This window comes from Schistocerca piceifrons, chromosome 2, assembly GCF_021461385.2.
Source record: "Schistocerca piceifrons isolate TAMUIC-IGC-003096 chromosome 2, iqSchPice1.1, whole genome shotgun sequence".
NCBI classification, from domain to species: domain Eukaryota; kingdom Metazoa; phylum Arthropoda; class Insecta; order Orthoptera; family Acrididae; genus Schistocerca; species Schistocerca piceifrons.
This window is the reverse complement of record NC_060139.1, coordinates 703,892,229-703,918,499: the sequence shown is the minus strand read 5'-3', so window position 1 is coordinate 703,918,499 and position 26,271 is coordinate 703,892,229. Positions and strand designations below refer to the sequence as shown.

General features: G+C 43.5%; 1 protein-coding gene across 1 annotated transcript in view; it reads right to left on the bottom strand.

The window, feature by feature from the left end:
• Positions 1-26,271, bottom strand: part of LOC124775765 (limbic system-associated membrane protein-like) — a 242,770-nt gene that overhangs the window by 46,057 nt on the left and 170,442 nt on the right. The window contains exons 3-5 of the mRNA XM_047250597.1: positions 22,432-22,551; positions 19,348-19,560; positions 4,554-4,675 (exon numbers count right to left, since the gene is read on the bottom strand). Of these exons, the coding sequence (XP_047106553.1) occupies positions 4,554-4,675; positions 19,348-19,560; positions 22,432-22,551 (455 nt within the window). The remainder of the gene's footprint in view (positions 1-4,553; positions 4,676-19,347; positions 19,561-22,431; positions 22,552-26,271) is intronic.

Below are 26,271 nucleotides of genomic sequence, written 5' to 3'. Positions count from 1 at the left end.
TCATATAAAGAAGTCCAATAATCTGTGCTGTGATAATCAGCAGCATATCAACAGAGAACACATTTTTATTGAAGTTATGGTACTTTGCCTAATTAGTTCTTGTTAATAAGGTAAATAGCACACACTACACATCTCCTACAGATTGCAGGATCGAGATGGGCGAGATCCTCCATTAAGAAACAGTAGTTTGCATCCCTGTATTGCCAGAAGAGTCAGTCACTGAGTGACTAAACTAATATATAATAGATCTAGTCATAACATGTCTTAGTTAGGGAGAGATGTGAAAGGAATCAGCTATGACACACTCATGAAACCTTCCTGGTACTTGCCAAAAGTAATTTAGGGAAACAACAAAAAACCTACATCAACAATAAAAAAGGCATGTGCAGGGATGCCAACCACAGTTCGCTCCAAACCACCATTGGCGCGAAATTACGAAGGTTCCAGAATTTTCTGAACAGACCACGTATTCTGAATAATGTGTCGTGCAGAGATATACATAATTGTAAAGTAGTTAGCAAAAAAACTTAAATGTCTGAAGCGAAAATGAGCAGCAAAAATGCAGTAAGCAATAAACATTTTTCCTGTCATCATTTTATGGAGGCTGCAAAGATTAGAAACTGTGTGTTAAGTTTGTTGCAAGTCACTAAGTGCTCGTTCTCATATACTGGATGAATAACCCCCCATCGATTCTTTATGTGAACAAAGTTTGGTTGAAATCCGTCCAGTGGTTTCGGAGGAGATGTGTAACATACATGCCTACATTTTTATAGGGTGTATGAATACCTTTTTTGTGTTCACATTGTGACTAAATATAGTCTAAACGGTGCCCGTGGCTACGCTGACGTTACCAGTGAAAACCCCATTAAAAAACCTTCGAGTAGTTTTTAAGATTAGCATGTTCTGACAGACAGACAAGAAAGTTGTAGTGAAACTTTAAATCACGCTACTTTTTTTCTCCTGATCCGTGTTTGATGAACTACAGCATATACGGTGTCTCAAACTATGCTCAAGTTACCTGCAAAAAAAAACCTGAAAATTCTTTTAGAAGTTTTGGAGATTAGCGTGTTCAAGGACAGACAGTCACGACGGTTTTATAGATTTATTGTTAGTGTAGATAGATTATAACTTCTATCACTACTACATCTGCTACTATCAATCCTCCTCATTAATACTGTTACAATTATTATTATAGAAATGTTCCCTGCAGCTATAAACTAACCAAATTCGGATGTTTAAAATCAGTTTCAGGATCAGAGATTGCCCAGTCCCTCTGTAGCACTCTGGCCTTAGGTGTACCCTGCTGGCTACTTGAGCCAGAAATCATGAGGGAACCTGTTTCTGATGTTATTTATTCTAGTATAGATGGCAGGCAGTCTTCGTTTGTAGCTATTTCTCCAGGGCTCCCTAGTCGCATCAGATACACTATAGGATCAAAAGTATCTGGATACCCTCAGACACATACGTTTTTCATATTACGTGCATTGTGCTGCTACCTACTGCCAGGTACTCCATATCAGCGATCTCAGTAGTCATTAGACAATGTGAGAGAGCAGAATGGGTCGCTGCTTGGTACTCAAGGACTTCAAACATGGTCAGGTGATTGTCACTTGCGTCATACTGTTTTCGATGTGACGGTGAAGTGGAAACGTGAAAGGACACCTACACCACAAAACCGTACAGTCCGACCTCGTCTGTTGACCGACAAAGACCGCCGACAGTCGGAGAGGGTAGTATTGTGTAATGGGCAGACATCTGCTGTGGCCGCCCACTTTGTACATCGTAGCGCCTACTGCTTCGGCATCCCACTTCACGTCCAACCAACATGGGATGCCTGCATCACAGGACGTATATTTACCAGGAAAACCTAGGTCGCTTGTGTTGTCAACACAAATATTTACAGACGCCCATTACACAACATAACATCAGGTCTCCACCAACGGCCGCCAGGGACTGCTACCCGTACACGGAGCCTGCAGAGTAGCTTCACCAGATGTCGCAGCTAGCCAAGGAACTACTTTGATTTGCCAGGCACTTGATCGCAAGTAGTTCCAGCAGATACATCCGCCAGACGGGCTTTATAGGGCGGCGCACTGCCGACAGAGGGCAGTTCGACTTGTGATGCCATTCATGAACAGCATTCCAGGGGATGTTTTTCAACAGGATAACGCTCACCCATCTACTACTGTTGTAATCCAACGTGCTGTACAGAGTGTCGACAAGTTTCCTTGGCCTGATCTATCACCAGATCTGTCTCCAATCGAACACATATGGAACATCATCAGACGACAGCTCGAGCGTCATCCTGAAACAGCATTAACCGTCCTCGTTTTGGCCGATCCAGCACAACAAGCATGGTACCCCATGCCACAAATTGACTGCCGGCACATCACGCACGTTCGCTTCCTTTCTATTCAATATTCCGGCGGTTCCACCGATTATTAATGTACCAGCATTTTGCATTTGCAATAGCATATCTTGAGCTTACGTTAACATGTGATCTTACTATGTTAATCACTTAAATATGTCACCTAGACAAATTTATCATCGACATTTCATTCTTTGCATTAATTATTTGTTGGAGTTAACGATTTTTTCTGTCAGTGTAGTTGTAAGACGAAAACTAGAGTTCATCTAGGTCAACAGGGTCTGCCAACAATGACGTCCCAAGATACTACAAGCAGTGAGTTAACAAAAAAATATCACGAAATTATCTTATCACGAAAATACTTTCCCTTACTTATGTCATCGGCTTCTGGCCAACTGTGATTCGAATGACTAGAAAACATGTTACTGTGTGGCGAAGGAGAGACTGAGCAATGTTGCAAATGGGCCATCGTTTGCTCAACACAACAAGGACACTGTGTGAAATAGCTCCAAATAAACAAATTATCCTCGGTACGATCAACTGCAACACTCAGTCTGTTTAATACATTCCATTTGATCAAAAACTTGTGGTAGCTATCTGGTAGAGTCTTTTCTAGAGCAACGAATTTTCATTGAGCAGCTCTGTCTCCTTACATTCCCACACGATTTGTGGTCACAGGCGCCCCTGGGCCGATTCATGGCCCAAGCAACACAAGCTGCTGCCGCTTGGTGCGCATAGCTGAGAGGAGCGCCAGATGCACCATAATTGGAAGATTTCTATACAAGACACTTCACAATTTCTAGCTGCCGCTTGGGGAGCCAAGCTGAGGGGTGCGCCTAGGGGCACCTAAATGTATTTGAATATAGTGCTTATAACAGCTAATAGCGATAATTGACAGATGAAAATGTGCAAAATAGAGAGGGGGCAAATGACAAGACGCCTACATGGACAAGTGTCCTAAAACGGGCACTGAGGCGCCCTTGACCTAAGAAAACTCTTCACGGACTTTGGTTGGACGTCATCAGGAACATGGTCTCAAGGAACGTGCCTTTGGCCGGCTGGAGTGGCCGAGCTGTTCTAGGCGCTACAGTCTGGAACCGCGCGACCGCTTCGGTCACAGGTTGGAATCCTGCCTCGGGCATGGATGTGTGTGATGTCCTTAGGTTAGTTAGGTTTGAGTAGTTCTGAGTTCTAGGGGACTGATGACCTCAGAAGTTAAGTCCCATAGTGCTCAGAGCCAGTTTTGGACGTGCCATTGGTATCTCTGGAAATGTTCTCGTTCCTGCAGGTCGGTAAAAGCCCCAGTGAATTTCAGAGTTCGATAAGTCGGCAAGGATGAGTTCGTCTAAACGGGTCAATTTTAATCGTACTACGGAAATGAATTAATGCAACGTCAGCTCTTGAGCAATTAGAAGAATTTTGCAGCTCCTGAAATGCGTGTTCTCCAACGAAACAGCACAGGAAAAGGCCGGATGTACGGAACACGTTTGCATCTATACCCCATCCGTTTGTCATAAAGCACTGAATAAAGCTGTTAAGAGTGGCCATTGTCTGTTCTAGATAATCGCAATGTTTCCTGAAAGTCAGGCTACGATCAAAAATAGTCAGTCACTTCGCTATTACATCATTCTATTGTCAGCTTTTTGGTTGCGTAAATGGACTGTGAAAACTACTTATCGATGTGTATAGCTTAAGAGAGTTCAACTAAGAGTATTGGGCAGTGCCTCTTTGAAGCTTCAATCCTGACCTGGTTACTCATGGTCATCAGCGTTTGAAAAAGATGTGATCCATACGTGTCTACAAAGGGGCAAGAGGAGGCGACCCTAGCCCTGGAATTCGCAGCACAGAGCTTTTATTCATTACAGAATTCTCATATACTTTTAGAAGTGTGTCGATGTGCTTCAGTTGTCTAGGACGTAATAACATTTTTGTTTAACTTATAAAATTTAGTTCTTGTGGCCATACAAATCTCGAAACTGACCACAATGGCTATTTCAGTGTGTTGCCCTCCTGTCCTCCTCTGGTCCCCCCCCCCCCCCCCCACCTTATGGATAAATTTCTGCGAGCACCCATGTGTCCATCATTTATGGAGAGCCAATTGTACGTTTCGTGAATAGGAAAAGAAGGACAAATCGTCATAAGACAGAATGCAAGATAATAGGTGAAACGTGACAGTTGGACGTACGTTGTAGGTCCATGTGACGATGGGTTGCGGCACGCCTTCTGCCTGGCACTCCATCCTCACGTTGTCCCCCAGGCGAACTTCCAGGGCACCGTCTTCAGGGATCGGTGTCACTGACGGCGGATCTGTGGATGTAAGCCAGGAGCCGAATGAGATGGATCCAAGTACTTCTTAAATTAACAACAGTTATCGAACAGTCAGCACGTCTTTGAGCTTCTTGCGCTTTCGAGGAATACACATAAAGTTTTATCACCTCGGAAATTGGTTTTGGTTGTTTGCGCTACAAGTCTGCAGGCCTGGTACCCGTTCAAAACCGCGCGCCACATTATCGTTGCACACGTCGCTACAGAAGCCAAACAGAGTGACAAAATGCTGCAGAGGCTTTGCTGGTAGAACGAATATTCGCTAAATAACTTTGCTCCTTTATATTCCCACACCATGGTGGTTACAGGTGGCTTTGACTAAGAAAACTCTTCATGCACTTGGGTTGCACGTTGTCAGAAACGTGGCCATACAGGACGTGAAAAAATTACTGCGTGGTAATTCGAAATGCAGGAAGGAACATGGTGTTTAACGTCCTGTCGACATCGAGGTCATTAGAGATGGAGCAGAAGCTCGGTTTGTGTCAAGGATGGGGAAGAAAATCGACCGTGCCCTTTCAAAGGAACCACCGACACATTTGCCTGGAGAGATTTAGTGAAATCACGGAAAATTTAAATCTGGATGGCCAGACGCTGGTTTGAACCGTCATCTTCTAGAGCGGTATTTCGGTTCCTGCATCTAAAGTGGAACAACACTACAACAATGAACAATCCACGCTAAACTGGAGTAAGTGCACTACAACAATGTCCCATCATATGATGTAATGGTTGTGTGGCGCATACGCTTCCAGTAACGTTAATAAGTTTGAATGACTAACAAAGAAGCGGCATACTACACTACACTGGGGTGACAAAAGTCATGGGATAGCGATATGCACATATACAGTTGGTGGAAGTATTGCGTACACGAGGTACTGAAGGGCAGTGCATTGGCGGAGCTGTCATTTGTACTCAAGTGATCCATGTCAAAAGGTTTCCGACGCGATTGTGGCAGCACGACGGGAATTAACGGACTTTGAACGCGGAATGGTAGTTAGAATTATTCGCATGGGACATTCAGTTTCGGAAATTCATTACCTCTCATCACGGACAACGCAGTGGCCGACGGCCATCACTTAACGACTGAGAGAACCGGCGTTTGCTTAGATTTGTGTGTGCTAACAGACAAGCAACACTGAATGAAATAACCGCAGAAATCAATATGTTACGTACGCCGATCTATAAGTTAGGACAGTGCGGAAAAGTCTGGCGTTAATGAGCTGTGGCAAGAGACTAGCGACGCGAGTGCCTTTGCTACAGCGCAGCTCCTGGGCTCGTGACCATATCGGTTGGAACGTAGACGACTGCAAAGTCGTGGCCTAGTCAGATGAATCCCTATTTCAATTGGTATGAGCTGATGGTAGGGTTCGAGTGTAACATAGATCCCTCGAAGCTATGGACCCAAGCTGTCAAGAAGGCACTGTGCAAGCTGGCCGTTGGCTCCACAATGGCATGGGCTGTGTTTGCATGGAATGGTCTGGAACCTCTAGTTCAACTGAATCAATCATTGACTGGAAATTGTTATGTCCGGCTACTTGGAGACTGTTTGCAGCCATTCATGGACTTCATGTTCCCAGATAACGATGGAATTCTTGTGGATGACAATGCGCTATGTCACCAGGCCACAGCTACCCGCCATTGGTTTGAAGAACATTCTGGACAGTTCGAGAGAATGATCTGGCCACCGAGTGAACATTTATGGAAGATAATCGAGAGGTCACTTCTCACACGAAATCACTTTCGCAGTTACGGACGGCTGTAGAGGAACATGGCTCAGTATTTCTGCAAGGGACTTACAACGACTTGTTGAGTCCGTGCCACGTCGAGATGCTGCACTGCTCCAAGCAATAGGAGGTCCGACACCGACACGATATTAAGAAGTATACCACGACTTTTGTCTCCTCAATATGTCTCTGTGAGGCACCGGAAATTGAAAAAGAAGTTGGAAACCCTGGTGCTCGAAATCGGGTGTCGCAATCGAGGCTACGGTGAAAAAATTGAAATGTTATGGACCAATTGTGAACGCGTTACACGACATTTTGAATGTGACACACGTTGCAGCCCGCTGGGACCCGCGCCTGCTCACGCCCACTCAGAAATCACGTAGGGCTGAGGGATCAGCAGATCTGTTGCAGCTATGTCAGGCCAATCCAGGCTACTACTTTGGCCACCTCATCACCATGGACGATTATTGGATGTACCATTATGGTCTCTATCCAAAAAAGGGAAGACAACAGTGGAAAAAGGTGGATTCAGTACAGTAGAAAAAGACAGAGACCCTCCATGCGACAATCTAGTACCACGACCACTACACTACAGCGACTGCGCTACTCGGCTTTATCTGCGACATTGCTCCCCCCTTAAGAGAAGAGCGTCTCGGTGTTACGTCCTCCTAGTCCGGGAACGAGTCATCGGTCCTGCATACTCCGACTCCCGATGACTGACGTTCGCCCTGGCGGTGATCTTCTTAGAACTTCCCTTGCCGCTACGTTCTTCGTTGCCCTTCTGCTTGTTGCCTGTCGCTGTGGTTTCGAATTTACCCTGCGTTGCAGGATCCTTATGGGGCTTCATTCGAAGGACGTGGACCGTATCTTTGATCTTTCGTCGTCTTGTGTCGGGGTCGAAATCTTCAACTTGATAAGCAACATCAGACAACTGTCTTACAACCTTATAAGGTCCAAAGTAGCGCCAGAGGAGCTTCTCAGAGAGGCCAACCTTCCGAACAGGAGTGAAGATCCAGACGAGGTCACCAGGCTGATAGACAACAGGGCGGTGGCTCGCTTCATACCTTCGGCGATCGTTTTCTTGAGCCTGCAGGGTGCGGAGTCGAGCTAATTGCCGAGCTTTCTCAGTTCTGGTTAACAGTTGGCCGATGAAGTCGTCGTCCATGTCATCAGGATGTAATGGAAACACAGTTCCCATCGTCGTCGTCGCCTCACGCCCATGCACCAGAAAAAATGGCGTAAATACTGTGCTGTCTTGTTTGGCGGTGTTGTAGGCAAACGTCACGAAAGGTAGCACCTCAACCCAGTTCCTCTGTTAAACATTGACGAACATTGATAGCATGTCAACTAAGGTCTTATTATGGCGTTCAGTAAGCCTGTTAGTTTGCGGATGGTAGACAGTCGTCATGTGATGAGTAATGTTGCACCGACGGTTTATCTCGGTCACAAGATTCCATTTAAAAACTTTCCCTCGATCCGTAATTAACGACCTTGGGGCACCGTGTTTTAATACAATGTCTTCTACGATGAATTTGGCTAGCTCGAATACTTCGGCTGTTTTCGCGGCCTTTGTAATGGCATAGCGTGTCAGATAATCAGTGCAAACAATAATCCATCTGTTGCCACTAGAAGACGTTGGAAATCGTCCGAGGAGGTCAATCCCAACACGCTGGAAAGGCGTTTCGGCTGGTGGAATTGGTATGAGTCGGCCAGGTGGTTTCTGTGGACTGCCTTTCTCCTCTGGCGCTCTCGACAGTGCGACACATAGTGACGTACACTGCTAAATAAACCTGGCCAGAAAAATCTCTTGCGGATCCTATCGTACGTCTTAATAAATCCTAAATGTCCGGCCTCAGGTGTGTCATGGAATTTCTGTAGAACATCTGAGCGCATGTGTTTAGGAATCACTGGTAGCCACATCTTTCCAAACGGATCATTGTTTTTCTTGCAAAGTTATCCATTAACTACCTTAAATTGTCCTTTCACATCCTCTGACCGATTTAAAGCAAGCATAATTTGAGATATCTTGGCGTCCTTCTTCTGCTCAGCAGAGAGATCCTGGAGTGCAGCGAGACAGTCACTATCTTCATCAAAGTCTTGATGGTCTTGCACAGGATTTCTTGAGAGACAGTCGGCATCTTGGTGTTTTCTTCCACTTTTGTACACTATGGTAATGTCATACTCTTGAAGACGTAGCGCCCACCTGGCGAGTCGTTCTGTTGGATCCTTAAGACCTGTCAACCAACATCAACCAACAAAATGAATGATGGTCTGTAACAACTGTGAATGGCCTTCCATAGAGATAATGTCAAAATTTGCACATGGCCCAGATCACAGCAAGACATTCTCTTTCTGTAGTTGAGTAATTTCTCTCGGCCTTTGCAGGTGTCCTAGAAGCATAGGCTATAGCCTTTTCTATTCCATCCGAAATTTGCACCAGAACAGCACCGATCCCATACCCACTGGCACCTGTGTGTAGTTCTGTAGGTGCTCTCTCACCATACAGACCAAGTACAGGGTCAGTCGTCAGAGCTTTTCTCAGCACATTGAAAGAATCTTGTTGAGTACCGCGCCAGATAAATTTAGCATCGGCTTTTAACAACTCTTGGAGTGGCCTGGCTTTGATACAAAAGTCTTTGATAAGTAATAAGAACACAATCCGAGGAAGCTTCTCATATCTCTAATACTTTTAGGAATAGGAAATTCCGTTATAGCTCTCACCTTTTCTGGGTCTGGCCGCACACCTTCGTTTGACACAAGGTGCCCAAGTATTTTGATTTCTTTTGCTCCAAAGAGACACTTTCTTGGATTAAGTTTCAGTCCGGCTTGTTGGAGACACTTAAGAACGGCCCTCAGTCTTTTCATGTGTTGATCAAATGTCTCTGAGAACACTATAGTATCATCTAAATAACAAAGATACAGCTTCTACTTCAGGTGCCTTAGAAGATTATTCATCATTCGTTCAAAAAGTTGCTGGTGCATTACACAAAACAAACGGTATCCTTCTCCCTGACGAGGACCACTGGTGACGACCATAGGCTCTGCGAAGGCTGAATGAGGTCATTCTTCATTATTTTCTCTACCTCGTCGCAAATTATTCGACGTTCCATTGCTGACACTCGGTATGCTCTCTGGCTTATTGTTTGATGGTCACCAGTTTAATCCGGTGCTTCACCGTCGATTTGTCTAATTTGCTCTTCACTTGTGGATTGAAGCATTCAGAGAACTCTTGAAGAATGGTAGGTAGCATATTCTGTTGTTCCTTAGTAAGATCTGGTGATTGTCGAGCTCGAATATCTTGTCTCGTAGTGGTAGCGCTAATTTTGCCTACAGACTCGGCATGGGACGTTTCTATGACGTTCAGCTGTTCTGCAATTAACGGCTCAGCATTTGCTACGCACATGCGTCTTGGAAGGATCTGCGGTTCCCGGCGACAGTTAATTATCCACATTTCACCGAATCCGTTCTTAAATGAGACGACAGAGGCTGGGATGACCTAGTTATTCTTCAGTAGTATGCTGCTCTTACATTCCACTACATGATCCATGGTTTGATGCATGGCATGACACATGACAGCTACCTTTCTAGCGCTGACTGCAGGAATGATCACTTCATCCAGCACACACGGTCTCCACACACGCGGATGCGCATCTTCCTGTCCATAATATCTCATCTCGTCTAGCATAATCTTTGAGCGATCACAGTCTATAATTGCTTGAGAAGCTTTCAAAAAGTCTCATCCGAGAACGACTTCATGCCTACACTCTTGTAAGACGATGAATTCTATGGGCTGTTTATGGCCACTTATACCCACCCGAATGGCACATCTTTCTGTATGTTTTACGTATTAACCATTAGCCACCTTCAGCAGTGATGTTTTGTTGTTGAGGAATACGGTTTTCTGCAATTGGCGATGGTACTTCTCCGAAATGACTGAATATGATTCTCCAGAGTCCACAAGAGCTTGGGCTGGTCGTCCATCCATGAGGATATCGACGTAGTTTCCTATCATTTTTGTAGTGATCGACGGCGGAGGATTTTTCTCTTCGGCGGCCTCACCTCCAAGGAAGGTCGCACGCACCCTTTAGTTTTCCAGGCTGCGGCGGTTAGGTGATCGGCTGGAGCTTCTAAACGGCGATGAAGATCTTGATCGGCGTGTTGGGGAGCGTCCTCTCCAGCGGCTAGCTTGCGGCGATGGTGACATATGTCGTCCTGCACCCACATCTTCTTGTTAATCTTCGTCGTCCCGGAGTTGGTGTCGGCTAAGATGGGTCTGTTGTCTTCTGGCGCGGGGGTCATCAAATATCCGCCGCCTTTCTCGACAATACCGCACCACACGTACCGGTTGTCCGCAGTGGAAACATACAAGTTAGTTATCCTTGGTCCTCCAGACGTCAGTCTTCCTTGGTGCCCAAACAGGTTCCTCATGCGGCATTGTAGGAACATAACTTCGCCTGGGTCTCGACTTTTTTGCCGTTTGAAAGGGAAACGAAGGACGAGAGATTCGGTTCAATGTCTGTTCCACTTCCTGCCTTATGACCTCTTGAAGTGTACCGGTTTTCTGCTCGCCGTGCAATCCAAGTGCCTTCTGAACTTCCTCTCTCGATATATGACGAAGAACACTTGTGAAATGAGTTACTTCCTCCATTACAGACATCGATAGGACGTTTGGAAGCCGTTAAAACCTCTTGCGTGTAATTATTTTTCGATGCATTGTCTCGATATACTGGCACCATTTTATGAAGTCGTCTGCTGTCGAAACCTCCTTCAGGAGTAGGTCTTGATACATGTCCTCAGCAACACCCTTCATGAGATGTGCAACCTTATCTTCCTACTTCCTTCTAGGGTCCACTATTCTACACAACTCCAAGACGTCTTGAATGTAGGATGCTGTCGTTTCTTCTGGACGCTGTGCCCTGCACTTTAATTTATCTTCAGCCTTGCACTTCTGTCGTTGTGTGTCGCCGAAATACTTGGGCTGTTCAGCCTGGAGTACTTCCCAGCTTGTGAACTTCTTCTCGTTGTTCTCATACCATTGCCTGGCAGTGCTCTTGAAGTAGAAAAATACGTTAGCCAAACACGCGGTGTCATCCCATTTGTTAAATTTGTCTGTACGCTCATGTACCTTCAGCCACTTGTTTGGATCTTGGCTATCGTCACCAGAGAACCCGGAAGACTGTCTCATGTGGTGGCACACAGTTTCTGTCATCGGTGGTCCTCTTCTTTTTCTGTCTCCGATAGATTGCGATCTGTTGAATATGGTTCGAAATCAGGTTTCTTGCCACGTAAATGGCTGCTCTGTCGTGGCCTGATGAGAACAATGTGTCGTCGATAATGTATGGTATCACAAGTTCCAATACCCAGCGCCTCCACCAGAATAATGTCACGTAGAGGAAGGAGTAAGTCTTTGAATGACTAACACTAATTTCACTTAGCGAAGGTTTATTCAGCACTTGCACATACAAGAGCGCGGAGCGAACTGCCTCCGGCGAGAACACGTACGGTATATATACAGCTACAGAACATTCCAGTACAATGATTCTTGCCAATTGTGGATACTTCTAGAATGTAATCGAACCGAAGATAGAAATTAAAATTTTTCAGTTCATGTGAGTTTTGGACTCACGACCCTCCATGCAACAATCTAGTATCATGAGCACTACCCACCGCAACTGCGCTACTTGGCTTCATTTGCGACAATATAATATATCTGGAACTACGGCTCTTGGTACAGTGAAACACATTGAGTTACACATGTAAAAATCTTTTAAGCCCAAATGTTGGCAGGACTTCGTCAATTTCGTAAAGGAAGAACCGTTCGCACACAAATGTTGAACCAGATATTGAAATAACTTTAGTAGCTTGTCTTTACAGTCAAGAATATTCCCCATGAAATAACATTTTTTAAGAGTGTTTCAATTCCTTGAATGGACAAACAAATCATGCATCCAGGTACACTATACGTCTGTCAGCTGAAGTTGGAGGTAATGAGGGACATCAGCAGCCAGAAGTGAGAATGATCCTAAGAAATAACCTGAAATCAGTCTTCAAAGTGCAAAGTCTTCGAATCTCTTTGAGCTCTAATGATGAAGTGTTTGAATTATTGAAACGTAGTCGGTAGTTTCTGGTTCACAAAGGACTGCCTTCAGTTCTGGGAAATGCTTCCTGTCATCAAATTGAAATTGACTTTTTCCTAGGATTAATTTTCGGTTGATAGCATTAATCTCGTCCGCTATATCTGTTAACAAAAGATAATCCAATTGCTTTAAGAGACTTAAAAATGTCAAATAATTTGTGATATCGACCATAAAAAATCTCGTCCCTTTCTGTCACTGTCCTGTTTGCACTCCCCTAATAGCCGCTCTAAGTTCACCCAGCATTTACTCTCATTCATCAGAAGACAAGTGTATCATATCGTCTTTGCGACTGGTGTCGCAATAATCTTCCAGTGATTGTTTTCCAGCTCACAATATTGCGATGGTGTATTAAGAACGTTGCTTGTCCTTCAGACGACATGAAAAGTAAAGCAATTCCTATTCAGCGTTGAATGATGTGGATTTCCCGCTTTTTCTATTTTTGGAAAAGTGCCTTGTTGTAGCGCCGTCCGGCTGCAGCCTCACCCCTCAGCCCCGCTCGCCGCTGCGCTCGGAACGTTGATCAGGAGCGCGGTCGGAGCGCCCGCGGTCGGTATGATTGGCTGTCTCGAGGCGAGTGGGCCTAGTGGTAAAAGGTTAAGCACTTACTAATAACGATTTACTAATAACGACACTTCAGTGAGCCTTTGGACCAGATAGCACATAGTGTATCCAAATCAGCAAACGCCATTCACTCTGGTTAATTACGCTTACTGAAAATCAGAGGCAATATGTTCAGTCAAGTAGAAAGAACGTTGACAGTTACGTACTTTCAGATGTATGTGTTAAGCTTTATTTATTATGCATAAGTATTTGGCTTTTATAAACATGTTTCATTACTCAGTATGTAATGGAGATTTTTATCGCAAATAAAATAGGTAAATTCGTGGCACAGTTTATAGTTTTGTTGTTTTAACCAACGCTGCTGAGAGCCAGGACCGGCCTCGGCGCAGATTGTGTGATTGAGCCACCAATTTTGTTGTTGTTTTAAAGAAGGCCTGGACAGATTCAAATACAACACAATTAGGGGAATATTGGAGATACACAAAATATACTAGTTGGAATGAAATATAGAATAAACGTAATTTGTTATTATACGCTAAACATATGTTCACAAATGCAGATACTATGGTATCATACATTGCAGGAGATATTGCCGGAGGAATTCGAGTGAACTAACTGTTGTTCAAGGTGCAATAGGTTGAATCAGCGTGTTTGTTAGTGTAAAATGTGAATCCTCGAGCCACTGTTGACAGAACGGTTGCATGTTGTATGCAGTGTCATCCTGTATCAAAAAGCCTGTAAACGTTCGAGGAAATTATACAGGCCGTGGCATGTTACTGTATTGTATTTAGAAAGTAGATTCCCCCAAGGAAATCACTCAAAGTGTTCCAACACACAGCGCGAAGTTTGTATAGTTACAGGTGTATCAGAATAATTCTTCCTACTTTTCTGTCACAGAGGACAAAAGAACATAAATATTACTTTTGAACAACACATCGTCTGCAAGTTCTTCGTTTTCGATACAAAGCCTGTTTTTATCTTTTAGATTTTACATGCTTTTGTTTCAGCTGTTTTTTTTACCTCGGAAATTTTGAACTACTGAGATTAGTTTGCTATTATAAGTTTCGGATATTAAAATACATAACACACTATTTCTACGAAATTGCAGAAAGACAGGTTTCCTACTTACACAGCTGACTTTAAAAGCTCAAGTTCCTGCCACCAGAAGGTAATTTTTTCCCCGAACACATGTTCTGAATTTACATTTTTAATTTTCACACAAATTTTCTATCAGAATTGGAATATATTGCGGTATTTAATCAAATTAATTAATTTAAGTAACATTTATAAATATATTGGCAATTTTCATTATACTTAATTATAACCATTTCATAGAAAGGAAAAAGTTTGTAGCATACTTCTGTGATGTGCCATAGGTAAGACGGTGTTCTGAATTTCACACCCGTTTTTCAATGAAGCCCTCCCAACCTTTTTTTAAAATATACAGTTTTCTTCATCCCAGTACAAGTTCAAATCGACGCATTGCTAATATGCCTTATGTAATGTTCTACGACAGTCAAAATCATTTGAAATGTAATAAAACAAAAAATAGTTGTAACTCTAGCTCCAATTTCCCACTGCAGCTTTGAAATAATTTACACACCAGTTGGATGAATCATGCATGAGTGTGCAGAGGTGAAATAGATGAAGAAAAATTATCAGCGCCATGACGCTTTCATGAAGTAGGAGACTGAAAGGATAGTACTAAATGTTCGCTTAAAAAGTAGTGTTCAAGACAGTTACTAGCAACCGAAGACTACCATAGCTAAGGGATGTTCCACTTCAGATGCTGCTCAGCAATGAATTATTACGCTACATTTAATGTTATTTTTTAATTTGATTCTGCTTACTTTCACTTCATTTTAATACAAAAGGCTACTTATTATACGCTACTGATTTGTACATTGACGAAATGTCTGGTACCACTAACGCCACGATATGGAGTGTTTTGTCTTTACTCGTTCCCTGGCGTGCCCACGCATTTCAATAACTAGACAGCAGCGCCCTCACATGTAAACCGTCATGAATCGTGCAATGGGTAGCACATTATAATGTATTTGTCTGTAGCACTGTCAATGGCGCTTTCGTTTAACAAAGGTTAGAATCACAACATGAAAATCTAGTCGTCTTGCCAAATTATATTCTGCTGCCACGGTCCCCAAATCTGTGTGATGTCGTTAATGCTTACCTGATCTGAGACAGTTTTTAACACAAGCCAGAGTGCTGAATGACCTTCCTGCCTCAGCTACAATCACTGTGAGAGTGTAAAAGCGCGTGCATATTTTTCAAGAGGTGCAATGGTTCCAAAGTAATGTATTAGATGTTTGAAGTGTGAATAATTTTCAAATATTTAATTTCTCCTTCTAAATCAGTTGTGGCATCATTATGGCATTCATTGATAAATAACTTGCATGCCCAACGACCTGATCGTCAGTCATTTTTGAGTATTTCCGTAAAATCAAAAATTTCATCCAAAATTTTCACTGTTTCATATCGTGTTTTCAAGTTAGACGCTAGAATGTCGGTTATGACATAAAAACATTTATCTAGAATAAACCTTCTGAATTATATCTGTCACTCCGTACATGGTATCGTAATGGAATGATTTCCTGCTCATGGTGCTTAGCTCCAGAAATTCAGTATCGATATCAAGTGCTCTGACAATTTTAGATTCCGGGAAAACGGTGTCCCAATTTACGCGAATATATTTTAAGATATTTAGTAAGTTCTCAAAGTGTCTCGTCTCGACATGAATGGCAGTATTTCGAGCATCTAGTAATTTGCTTCTGCAGCAAATTGGTACCAACAACTTCAGCCAGATTGATACCATAGTTAAACACTTGAAAGATCTCACATAACCCAAAACAACCTGCACCACAGAACGTGTTTCAGCTGACAAATATACCTTACTGAGAGTTTCAAGGGCAACGGCAGTCTCATTCAAGTGAGCTACTATTAGTCTTACAGTGTCAACTAGAGCACACAGACGGGCATCAGATATGGAATAAAAAGAGCTTACAACACAGTATCAGAATTTCCCGTCGTTGTGGACTGCAACTTAACAGGTTGTAAAGAATTACTCACAAAAGTATGTGCTTCATGACAACTGTCAGCCGCATGTAAGTATCTGACAAGTAACAACGAAGATTTTGCAGAACATCATTGAAGAAAATTTGTCTGAGCTCCTTTAAGACCCTGCCATATTACTTCCGTTATCATAACCTAGTCCGCGCCATTCACTGACAAGAATTTAGTGTTTCGCAAGTATTGATCGAATTAAGTGTGGAATAGCAACTCCTCTTCTCTGTTTGCAACCTATTAATTCCAAAGACCGTTCATTTATTGCACATTTGGCAATTTTCGCATTGAAGTAAATATGACGCACGATGGATGTTGTCTCTTCAACATGATTCGATTCAAGAGTTTCCTCAACAATTATTCAATAATATTTCTCGTTTTCTCTTTGTTCCGACATGATGGGCACAATTAGAAATAAATGCATTTTGAGTATTCCAGATGACGCGCTTATAAACGCTTTCTAGTTTCTTGTCCGTCTCTGACCTTGTTAATGTATTTTGCAAGAACTGGGTTGTAGTGAGTCAAGAGCTTTAATATTCCGAGGAAATTCCCATTACTGGGATCTCCAATTTTCTGAGATGAAACTCTGAAGGCCAAGCCTCTTTGACCAAGAATGAATATCACATCAAGAAACATGAGAGTTCCCATGTCAGTCAGCTATTCTACAGGTGAACAAAGGAAGAGCATTTTACTTCTTCACTTCCGAGCACCAACATGGCCAATGCACCTCTTTCATGTCATTTCATTTCTTCACTTCTACGATTCTTCGAGGACAACTATATACAAATAGATATATTCTATTACATGTTTACATTTGAAAGTAAAATATTTTCTGCATATTCCCTGTAAAATTACCTTGTGATGGACCCAAAATTACCTTATCTTTGAACGTTGTTGGCAACCCTACCACATTATAACTTTTCGTAGCTGTTGTCATCTATATTTGTTGGGAAACTTTTTTGGTAGGATTTCCAACAAAATTTAAAGAAATCGTATTTTCGACTCCATCACAAGATGGTTTTAGCGCACGATTCTGAAGAAAATGTTGTGCATTCAAGATTAAACACGAAATAGAATTGGATGCAACTAGCCTGTAAGAATCATAAAAACGAAGAATTAAACTGGAAAGTATGAGCTAGATTGACTATGCTGGTGATGGAGTAATGTTCTTTTATTTATTGTATTATATTAAATTTATTCTACAGTAGCAGTCTGATATGAGCTGAGCTCCCTGGAGGATGTGAACCCATGACACAGTCTTCCGCCTCCCCCCCCCCCCCCCCCCCCACCCGTTCCCACCTGAAGCTTGGGCCCCAGGGGTTTTTGCACCCCCCCTTCCCCTCCCGCCCCCCGTCGCGACGGTGCTGCAACAGGCAAGTACAGTTTTCGGCGTACCACCACCTTGTAGAAGAGTAGTTCCGCGTGTGTTACACCTGTAAGTTTGGAAGTTTGGTCAAATCCCAGAAGCATTCCTCCGCATATTTCCAGTTCAACATAAACCAAATGACAGAAACATAGCTGTTTCAAAATTTAAACAACCACATTATGTCCGCCAATGAGGAAGGAATAAGAAAGTTTCAAAACATGCACCTTACAGTCTTTTTCTTCTCATTTCTCTTCTATCCGGCAACCGTACCCATTTCACTGTCACTAAAATCGGGTACCTAACACGATGAAACGTACACAAACCGTCAGTGCTTCCTAGCAGTGCATAAAGACATTAAAATATAACTTTATTGAGTCTAATTGCCGAATGTAGACGTGAAAGACCGTTAGAGCCATCTTAGTAACAATTTGACGAATCAAAATACCTTCCGGTAGTACATGGATGAAAAAGTGGATTTTATAAACCAGGTGCCAAAAGAAGCCACATACCACGTCACCTGACCGAGATAGAACTTATTCAGTTACACGAGTTGCGACACAATCGCAGCGAAATTCACAGTGTTCCGGGAAAGATTTTTTTACATTAATTCCATTAATGGACCACAATATTTTACACCAGGTAATTAATTTCCTCTGGTGCATAGTCTGGCTTCACACAGAAGATTTTGATTGGTGTGTGTAGTGTACTGGATGTGTGACCCGGTACAAACAATTTTCAGTTCAGTTATTCTTTTACGCTGTACAGACTGCCACCACTTCGTCAACAGCATGACCGTGAAAACCGAGTCCTGTCGCCTCTTGAGGGATCCCTCCTTTACTGCAGTATCTGACAACGACGTCTGTTCACAGATCCGTACAGTACGCGTTAGAGTTAACTTCTTTACGGTGGTGATTTGGTTCAGTGCACCACTGACGTTACCATTTTACAATGTGACCACTAACAGCGAGTCTGTGGACACGCAGCTCTCGTGAAATCCCCCTAAGGAACATGTGGATCCCTGCAAACATGCGCCGGCCGTGGTGGCCAAGCGGTTAAAGGCGCTACAGTCTGGAACCGCGCGACCGCTACGGTCGCAGGTTCGAATCCTGCCTCGGGCATGGATGTGTGTGATGTCCTTAGGTTAGTTAGGTTTAAGTAGTTCTCAGTTCTAGGGAACTGATGACCTTAGAAGTTAAGTCCCATAGTGCTCAGAGCCATTTGAACCATTTTTTTGCAAACATGCCCCATTCCAACTCACTCAGGTATTTCGAGTGTCTCATTGACAAACTAAGTCCATAATATTCACACATTATGGCTGTTCCTACATATCCTCCTACGTATCCTCTGGCTTCACACAGAAGGTTTTAGCCGGCCGGTGTGGCCGTGCGGTTAAAGGCGCTTCAGTCTGGAACCGCGTGACCGCCACGGTCGCAGGTTCGAATCCTGCCACGGGCATGGATGTGTGTGTGATGTCCTTAGGTTAGTTAGGTTTAAGTAGTTCCAAGTTCTAGGGGACTGATGACCACAGAAGTTAAGTCCCATAGTGCTCAGAGCCATTTTGAACAGAAGGTTTTGATTGGTGTGTGTAGTGAACTGGATGTGTGTGAAGGTGTAAAGAGGGTATTTTGATATGAAATGCAACCTGCCAGTGGCTGTATGACTCCAAGTACACCTGCTCATTCAGGTTTGTGTTGTTACTGTGAAACGCTGAAGTTAAACTAGAGAGTTGCGAGTCACATCAACGCTGTGTAAGTGGGTTCGCGCACAGCAGGGCGCTGGTGGTCTACTCACAGAGGACCTCTATGGCGTGCTGCTGGCGCACGGGCCCCCAGGGGTGCGGCCGCACCACCTCGCACGTGTACTCGCCCGTGTCGTCCGCCGTCAGCCGCTCCACCTGCAGCGTGTGGTTGGGCCACATGCGCATGCGCGGCGGGGACTCCAGCGACGGGTTCCCGGAGTCCGCCACCAGCCGCCCCGACCACCACCAGCGCACCGTCGACTCCCCTGCAAACCGCAACATCGTGTTCAGGGTCGGCAACAAGGATGGACTGTCCGTCAAGCTAGCTTGAGCACAGCATCTCTGGAACACACTGACACAATAATTAGGCGAATGACCACTGGAGGGATACTGATCCATCAGTCTTGTAGCACGCATCGACATAGGAACACTGAAGACGTGGACTAAATAATCGACTTCACTCTGTTACACATTCACGAATAGCTTACAGACTGATACTAAGCCTCGTTATTTTTCGATGGAACATATTTTCCGAAAAATAAAATTGGGCTCAATTCCCAGTTCTGACCAAGATTTTTGGGAGGTTTTCTTTGGTAGAAAGACAAATGACAGAACTGGAAATCCCCTACAAAATATTCCCAACTAGGATTTCCTCTGGCCTACTACCAGCTGGCTTGGTATCTGGATCAGTCCCGAACAGTCTGCTCTAAATTTAGGGGTACAGAATGAAAGTTATTAATGGAAAAAGCTACAGCTTTATACACCACTAGCATCATCGTTATACCATTGCAGCAGCATCATTATAACATCTATGCATCGTTAACTCTCAAATAAGTTCCCTTCAAATATTGATATGCCTTCAGCTGTCACATGCGTTTGGTTTCGGAATCAAATTATCTTCTTAAATGTTTTATATGGTGCCTCATCTGTAAACAATGTAACACTACAGGTGAAGAGTGGTGTAGGTGTGCTGGCGTACACTGGCGCCAACACATCATGCAGCATAGAGGTTACGAGAGAATCTATAGAGGCCAACGACAAGATTCGCTGGAAACATGCAGCCAGCCGCCAGTATTTAGGATCGCCACCACGGACCGTTGGGCCGGTTAGTTGGTTAGTTCGAGCCTGTTACGCCCAGTTGGTGAGTTAGTTCGTTCTAGTTAGTTAGCCAGTTAGTTGGAGCCTGTACGCCGTGGAGTTCCAGGTTATCACCGAGACGGAGCCGCAGACTTAGGCTCTAGCACAGAGACAGGCAGCACATAGCGGACTTCTTCAGCAGCATTGAGGCTACGTGTACTATACAGAAGAGAGCTTGTAGCTCAGTACATGGAACTTTAAGCAGTTCTTTACTTATGAATAAAGAACTCAGTTATTAACTGCGTGCAGTTGGTGTTATAGAACGAGGATTCCGGCCACCCATGGTCCAGCTCTACAGAGACAACGAGACGACATAAAAGCTCCTAAAGAGAGTACAACAATATCCTCTACCGGTCACCCACCTACTAGAATTAAAATAACAATAAGGGGAAAAAGCTAAATCGATGCAACACTACGTCTGCTTCACCTTTGTATCAATATACAACAAGCGCCTACCCTCCCAGCTTCTACCCATAAACATTGAAAAGACTCATGACTGTATGGCGTTCCGCTATCCTGTACAAACAACAATGATGTATTCTCAATCAACTGCACCTGCCTAATGAGTTCCAGTTCGTATCGTGCGAACGGGATGACTAAAAACTCATAGCTGACTGAAACTGCTTAGAGCTCTCCTCATCGGAATGTAAACATCGTTGGTCCTGTGAGCTGTTGTATGTGCGCAGACTTTGGCAGGCGCTGGCAGTAGCAAATAGAAGTTGCTTAATGCGTCTGGGACAGCAGTGTATTTTGTGTATGTGTGTGTGTGCGTGTTTTTAATTTCGAGGTACTTTAATAATTATCTTTTTAGTCCGTGCGAAGACTGTTTTATTTATTTGTTAGTTATATTCCTGGCGGGCGGGCTACTGTTACTATACTGGGGCTCTTCAGCCTTTCATTAAAGTAATTAAGTACATAGAAACATTCATAAGGAGGAAAAAAGATAATATCAATCTTGATGGCATGGTGAATGTGGTCTTCAGACTTGTAACAATAATGGTCGTGACGACTCCCAGTAACATTTCCCAGGAGTGAGATTGGAAGCAGATGGGAGTGGGCAAGATATACGAGAAAGGATGTTGGAAGAGTACTGATAAGAATCAATAGTAGAGCGGTAGGAGGCGTGTATAATTGTAGTTACGTAAGGAAGGTATTGGTTTGAGCATTTATTTGGAGTGAAAGGACTAGGGTAGGTTAAAGTTAATAGGAATGGTTTCATGTTCTGGATGGAAAAGGGGATAGAAATAACGTTACGGAAAGCTATGGTCTATGTGGAGAAGTAAGAAAGATGGGACGTGGTGACACAAGCAGTCAGGGTTCTCAAGAATTAGGGATACAATGATGTCTGAATTCTATTTTAATTGTGACAAGACTGGCAAAGCTATCTCATGTGTTTATGATGGTGTACGATCCTTGTCAGCTGGTAAAGAATACGGGGGTCAGGACAAATGGAGGCGGAATGGATTAGATTCAAACATTGGGAAGAAGTGATAAAACTTGGCCACGGCAAAGATGCCTACAACATTTGTCTACGTGAGGATGGTGCGGATATGTGTCTTTTAGGTAAGTCTTACAGTCTACAGATTTAGTGCCCTTCTAATGTACAGCTCAGTGGTCAGTGTGTCTGACGGCTATATGGGGATTCCCGGTACTGTCAAGGATTTTTGCTTGGTAGGCGGTCGAGAATGGGAAGAACTCAGTCTCGTGATGCCAATTGAGGAGCTACTCGAGTGTGGAGTACCAGTTCCTAAATCTGGAACGCTGAAAAAAGCCAGGAGAGCGGTGTGATGACCCACGTCCCTGCACACCGCATCCAAATGACGCCATAAGCAGAGGATGACAGGGTGGTCAGTGGTTGTCGATTGACCCACGACGGCCAGAAAGCAGAGCTTCACTTTACTTACAGCGTGCACCATTCACATCCCTGAAGGTCCTCCGTTATGACAGAACGCAACGGATGAAAAGAAAGAGTGAGTGGATTTGTGGGCGAGTGAACTCACCGAGGTTGTGGACGTAGCAGGGCAGCAGCACGGTGTCGTTCTCGGAGGTCTTGACGGTGGTGGGCACGCTGCGGAACACCAGCTGCTGCTCCTCCTGCGGCGCCGCCCTCGCCGCCGCCCCTGCAACACGACCACACCATCTCGTAGAGCTCAGCAGAGGCTTGGGTTATGCACGTAGGCGCACGCTGTCACGAGCCCACACCGCACTGCCCAGTCTATAGGGGGAAAACTGCTAGCACTTATGAATTGGAAATAACAATACCGCTGAGGATCATGCGCGCATGACGATAGATGGAAATGCAAATGCCGTGTGGCTGGGGCCTCTCATCGGGTAGACCTTTCGCCTGGTGCAAGTCTTTCGATTTTACGCCACTTCGGCGACCTGCGTGTCTCTGGGGATGAAATGATCATGATTAGGACAACACAACACCCAGTCCCTGAGCGAAGAAAATCTCCGACCCAGCCGGGAATCCAACCCTAGCCGTTAGGTATGACATTCCGGTGCGCTGACCACTCAGCTACCAGAGGCGGACATGACGATAGATCACTGGCAATAAATGCGTTTATTTTTTAACTTTGAAGAATACAATCATCATTCTTCTTCTATCGTTTCACCGTACGATGGGGTACGTCAAGAAATCAACTTGTGATGTTCTGTGCCTTTCTAATAGGCCACTGTTGCCCTCCATTCTTCCTGACCTTTCTTTCATTTCATCTTCAGATATTTGGATTGTTCTTTTGGTTTTCATTTTGACTTGGATCCTGTTTTCTTGCATTTTTTTCAGTTTTATCTATAAGCGTATTTTCTGTGATTTGGAGTTCTCTCAAGTCCTTCTCCGTTTCCGTAAACCAATTTGGTATTTTTTTTTTTTTTTTTTTTTTTTTTTTGCAGAAGCAGGCAAAATTTTTTATGAATCTATATGGGTTCATTCTGAAGATGTGTACACAAAAATCCGTTCTTCTTTTCCTCATTGTGCCTGAGAGTTTTCAGTAGTTTTATAAAGGATTTCATTTTTAATGTGAATTAGTTTGTTGTTGTCGAATCTGGGACCAAGGATTTTTCTTAACATCGTCCTTTCTTTGGTATTTCGCTTTTCAGATGGGCTATGGTTGGTGATGGACAAGATTTCAGCTGTATACAGGGCTCTGGTTTGATTAGCGTATTATAATGTATTATTTTTGCATTCCACGAAAGAGATTTTTTGTTATATATGTTTTGGGTGAGTTGGAAGGCGAGTTCAACTTTACTTCTAGATTCTATTGCTTTTTTCTAGAGAGCGTTCCAGCTGATCCATTCTCTAAGATAACTGAATTCTTTGACGATCTATATTTTTTGTTCTCCAACTTTAACATGTTTTGATGTTTTTCCATGTTTGTCACTATCCTGGTCTTTCAAAGGAGATTTTGAGACCTATTTTTTCAACTTGTTTTTGTAGTTCGAGGGTCTGTGCTTTGGCTTCTTCCCAGGTCTTGGCTAGGAGGACCATATCATTTGCAAAAGCTAGGCAATTGACTTTGAGGTCTTTGTTTTTTGTTCCCAGTCGGATTCCACTATGAATCTTCGTGACCTAATCGTCCTAATACTACTACTTTTCTTTCCCTTCGTGCTGACCAACTGGAATCACGTAGCTACTTCAGTGCCTCTTTTTTATTTGCTTTTTTCTCTATTTTTCCAGTGCTCCTCCATTTTCTACCCATGTTTTGCTTTCTTCTGTCTACATCTATTACATCCACATCAGAAATTTATGGCACGACCTAACTAAAGGAACATATCCATTGATCTACATCTGCATGATTACCCTGCGATTGACAATTAACTGCCTAGCACAGGATTCGTCGAACCACCTTCAGCCTATTCCTCTACCATTCCACTCTCGATCAATACGTAGAAAAACGAACACTTAAATATTTCCGTACGAGCTCTGATTTCTCTAATTTCTTATGATGATTATTTTTCCACATGTATGCGAGGATCAACAAAATATTTTCGCATTCGGAGAAGAAAATTGGTTACTGAAATTTCGTGAAAAGATCTCGCTCTAACGAAAAATGCGTTTGTTTTAAAGATTGCCATCCTAACTTGCCTAACATGTCCGTGACATTCTCTCCCCTATTTCACGATAACACAAAAGGAGTTGCCGCTTCTTTGAACTTCTTCAATGTCCTCCGTTCAATACTATCCGGTAAGGATACCATACAGCGTTGCAATACTGTAGCAGACGACGCACAAGCCAGTGTAGGCAGTGTCTTTAATTGATCTGTGGCATCTTCTAAGTGCTCTACAAATAAAAGGAAGTATTTGGTTCGCCTTTCGCATAACATTTTCTGTATGATGGTTCCAATTTAAGGTGCTCGTAACTTTGAACCCTAGGTTTTTAGTTGAATCGACAATCTTTTTTTAATTTGTATTATTTATCGTGTAATCGAGATTTAAGGGATTCTTTTTAACACTCATGAGAAGGACCTCACACTTTCAATTGATCATTGTCAATTGCCACTTTTCACATCTTACTGATACATTGTCTAAATCATTTCGTAATTCGTATTGATCTTCTGATGACCGTACTAGGTGGTAAACTGCAGCATTATCTGCAAGTAGTCTAAGAGGGCTGTTCACATTGTCTTACAAATCGTTTATATTGATTAGAAACAGCAGAGGACCTATAACACTTCCCTGTGGAAAGCCAGATATCATTTCTGTCAATGTTCTTCTTCAATTCTTACTTTTCTGCCGCGAAAACCTTCTAAACTTAGTAGTTTCTTCCTGAAAACATTTTTTTCGTTGTTTCCGATCCTTTGATATTTTTTCTTTCTAGTTCTTTCGTTATATCTGCTTTATTAAATTACATTTTACAGGGTGTTTCAAAAATGACCGGTATATTTGAAACGGCAATAAAAACTAAACGAGCAGCGATAGAAATACACCGTTTGTTGCAATATGCTTGGGACAACAGTACATTTTCAGGCGGACAAACTTTCGAAATTACAGTAGTTACAATTTTCAACAACAGATGGCGCTGCAAGTGATGTGAAAGATATAGAAGACAACGCCATTCTGTACGTCGTCTTTCTGCTGTAAGCGTGTGCTGTTCACAACGTGCAAGTGTGCTGTAGACAACATGGTTTATTCCTTCGAACAGAGGATTTTTCTGGTGTTGGAATTCCACCGCCTAGAACACAGTGTTGTTGCAACAAGACGAAGTTTTCAACGGAGGTTTAATGTAACCAAAGGACCGAAAAGCGATACAATAAAGGATCTGTTTGAAAAATTTCAACGGACTGGGAACGTGACGGATGAACGTCCTGGAAAGGTAGGGCGACCGCGTACGGCAACCACAGAGGGCAATGCACAGCTAGTGCAGCAGGTGATCCAACAGCGGCCTCGGGTTTCCGTTCGCCGTGTTGCAGCTGCGGTCCAAATGACGCCAACGTCCACGTATCGTCTCATGCGCCAGAGTTTACACCTCTATCCATACAAAATTCAAACGCGGCAACCCCTCAGCGCAGCTACCATTGCTGCACGAGAGACATTCGCTAACGATATAGTGCACAGGATTGATGATGGCGATATGCATGTGGGCAGCATTTGGTTTACTGACGAAGCTTATTTTTACCTGGACGGCTTCGTCAATAAACAGAACTGGCGCATATGGGGAACCGAAAAGCCCCATGTTGCAGTCCCATCGTCCCTGCATCCTCGAAAAGTACTGGTCTGGGCCGCCATTTCTTCCAAAGGAATCATTGGCCCATTTTTCAGATCCGAAACGATTACTGCATCACGCTATCTGGACATTCTTCGTGAATTTGTGGCGGTACAAACTGCCTTAGACGACACTGCGA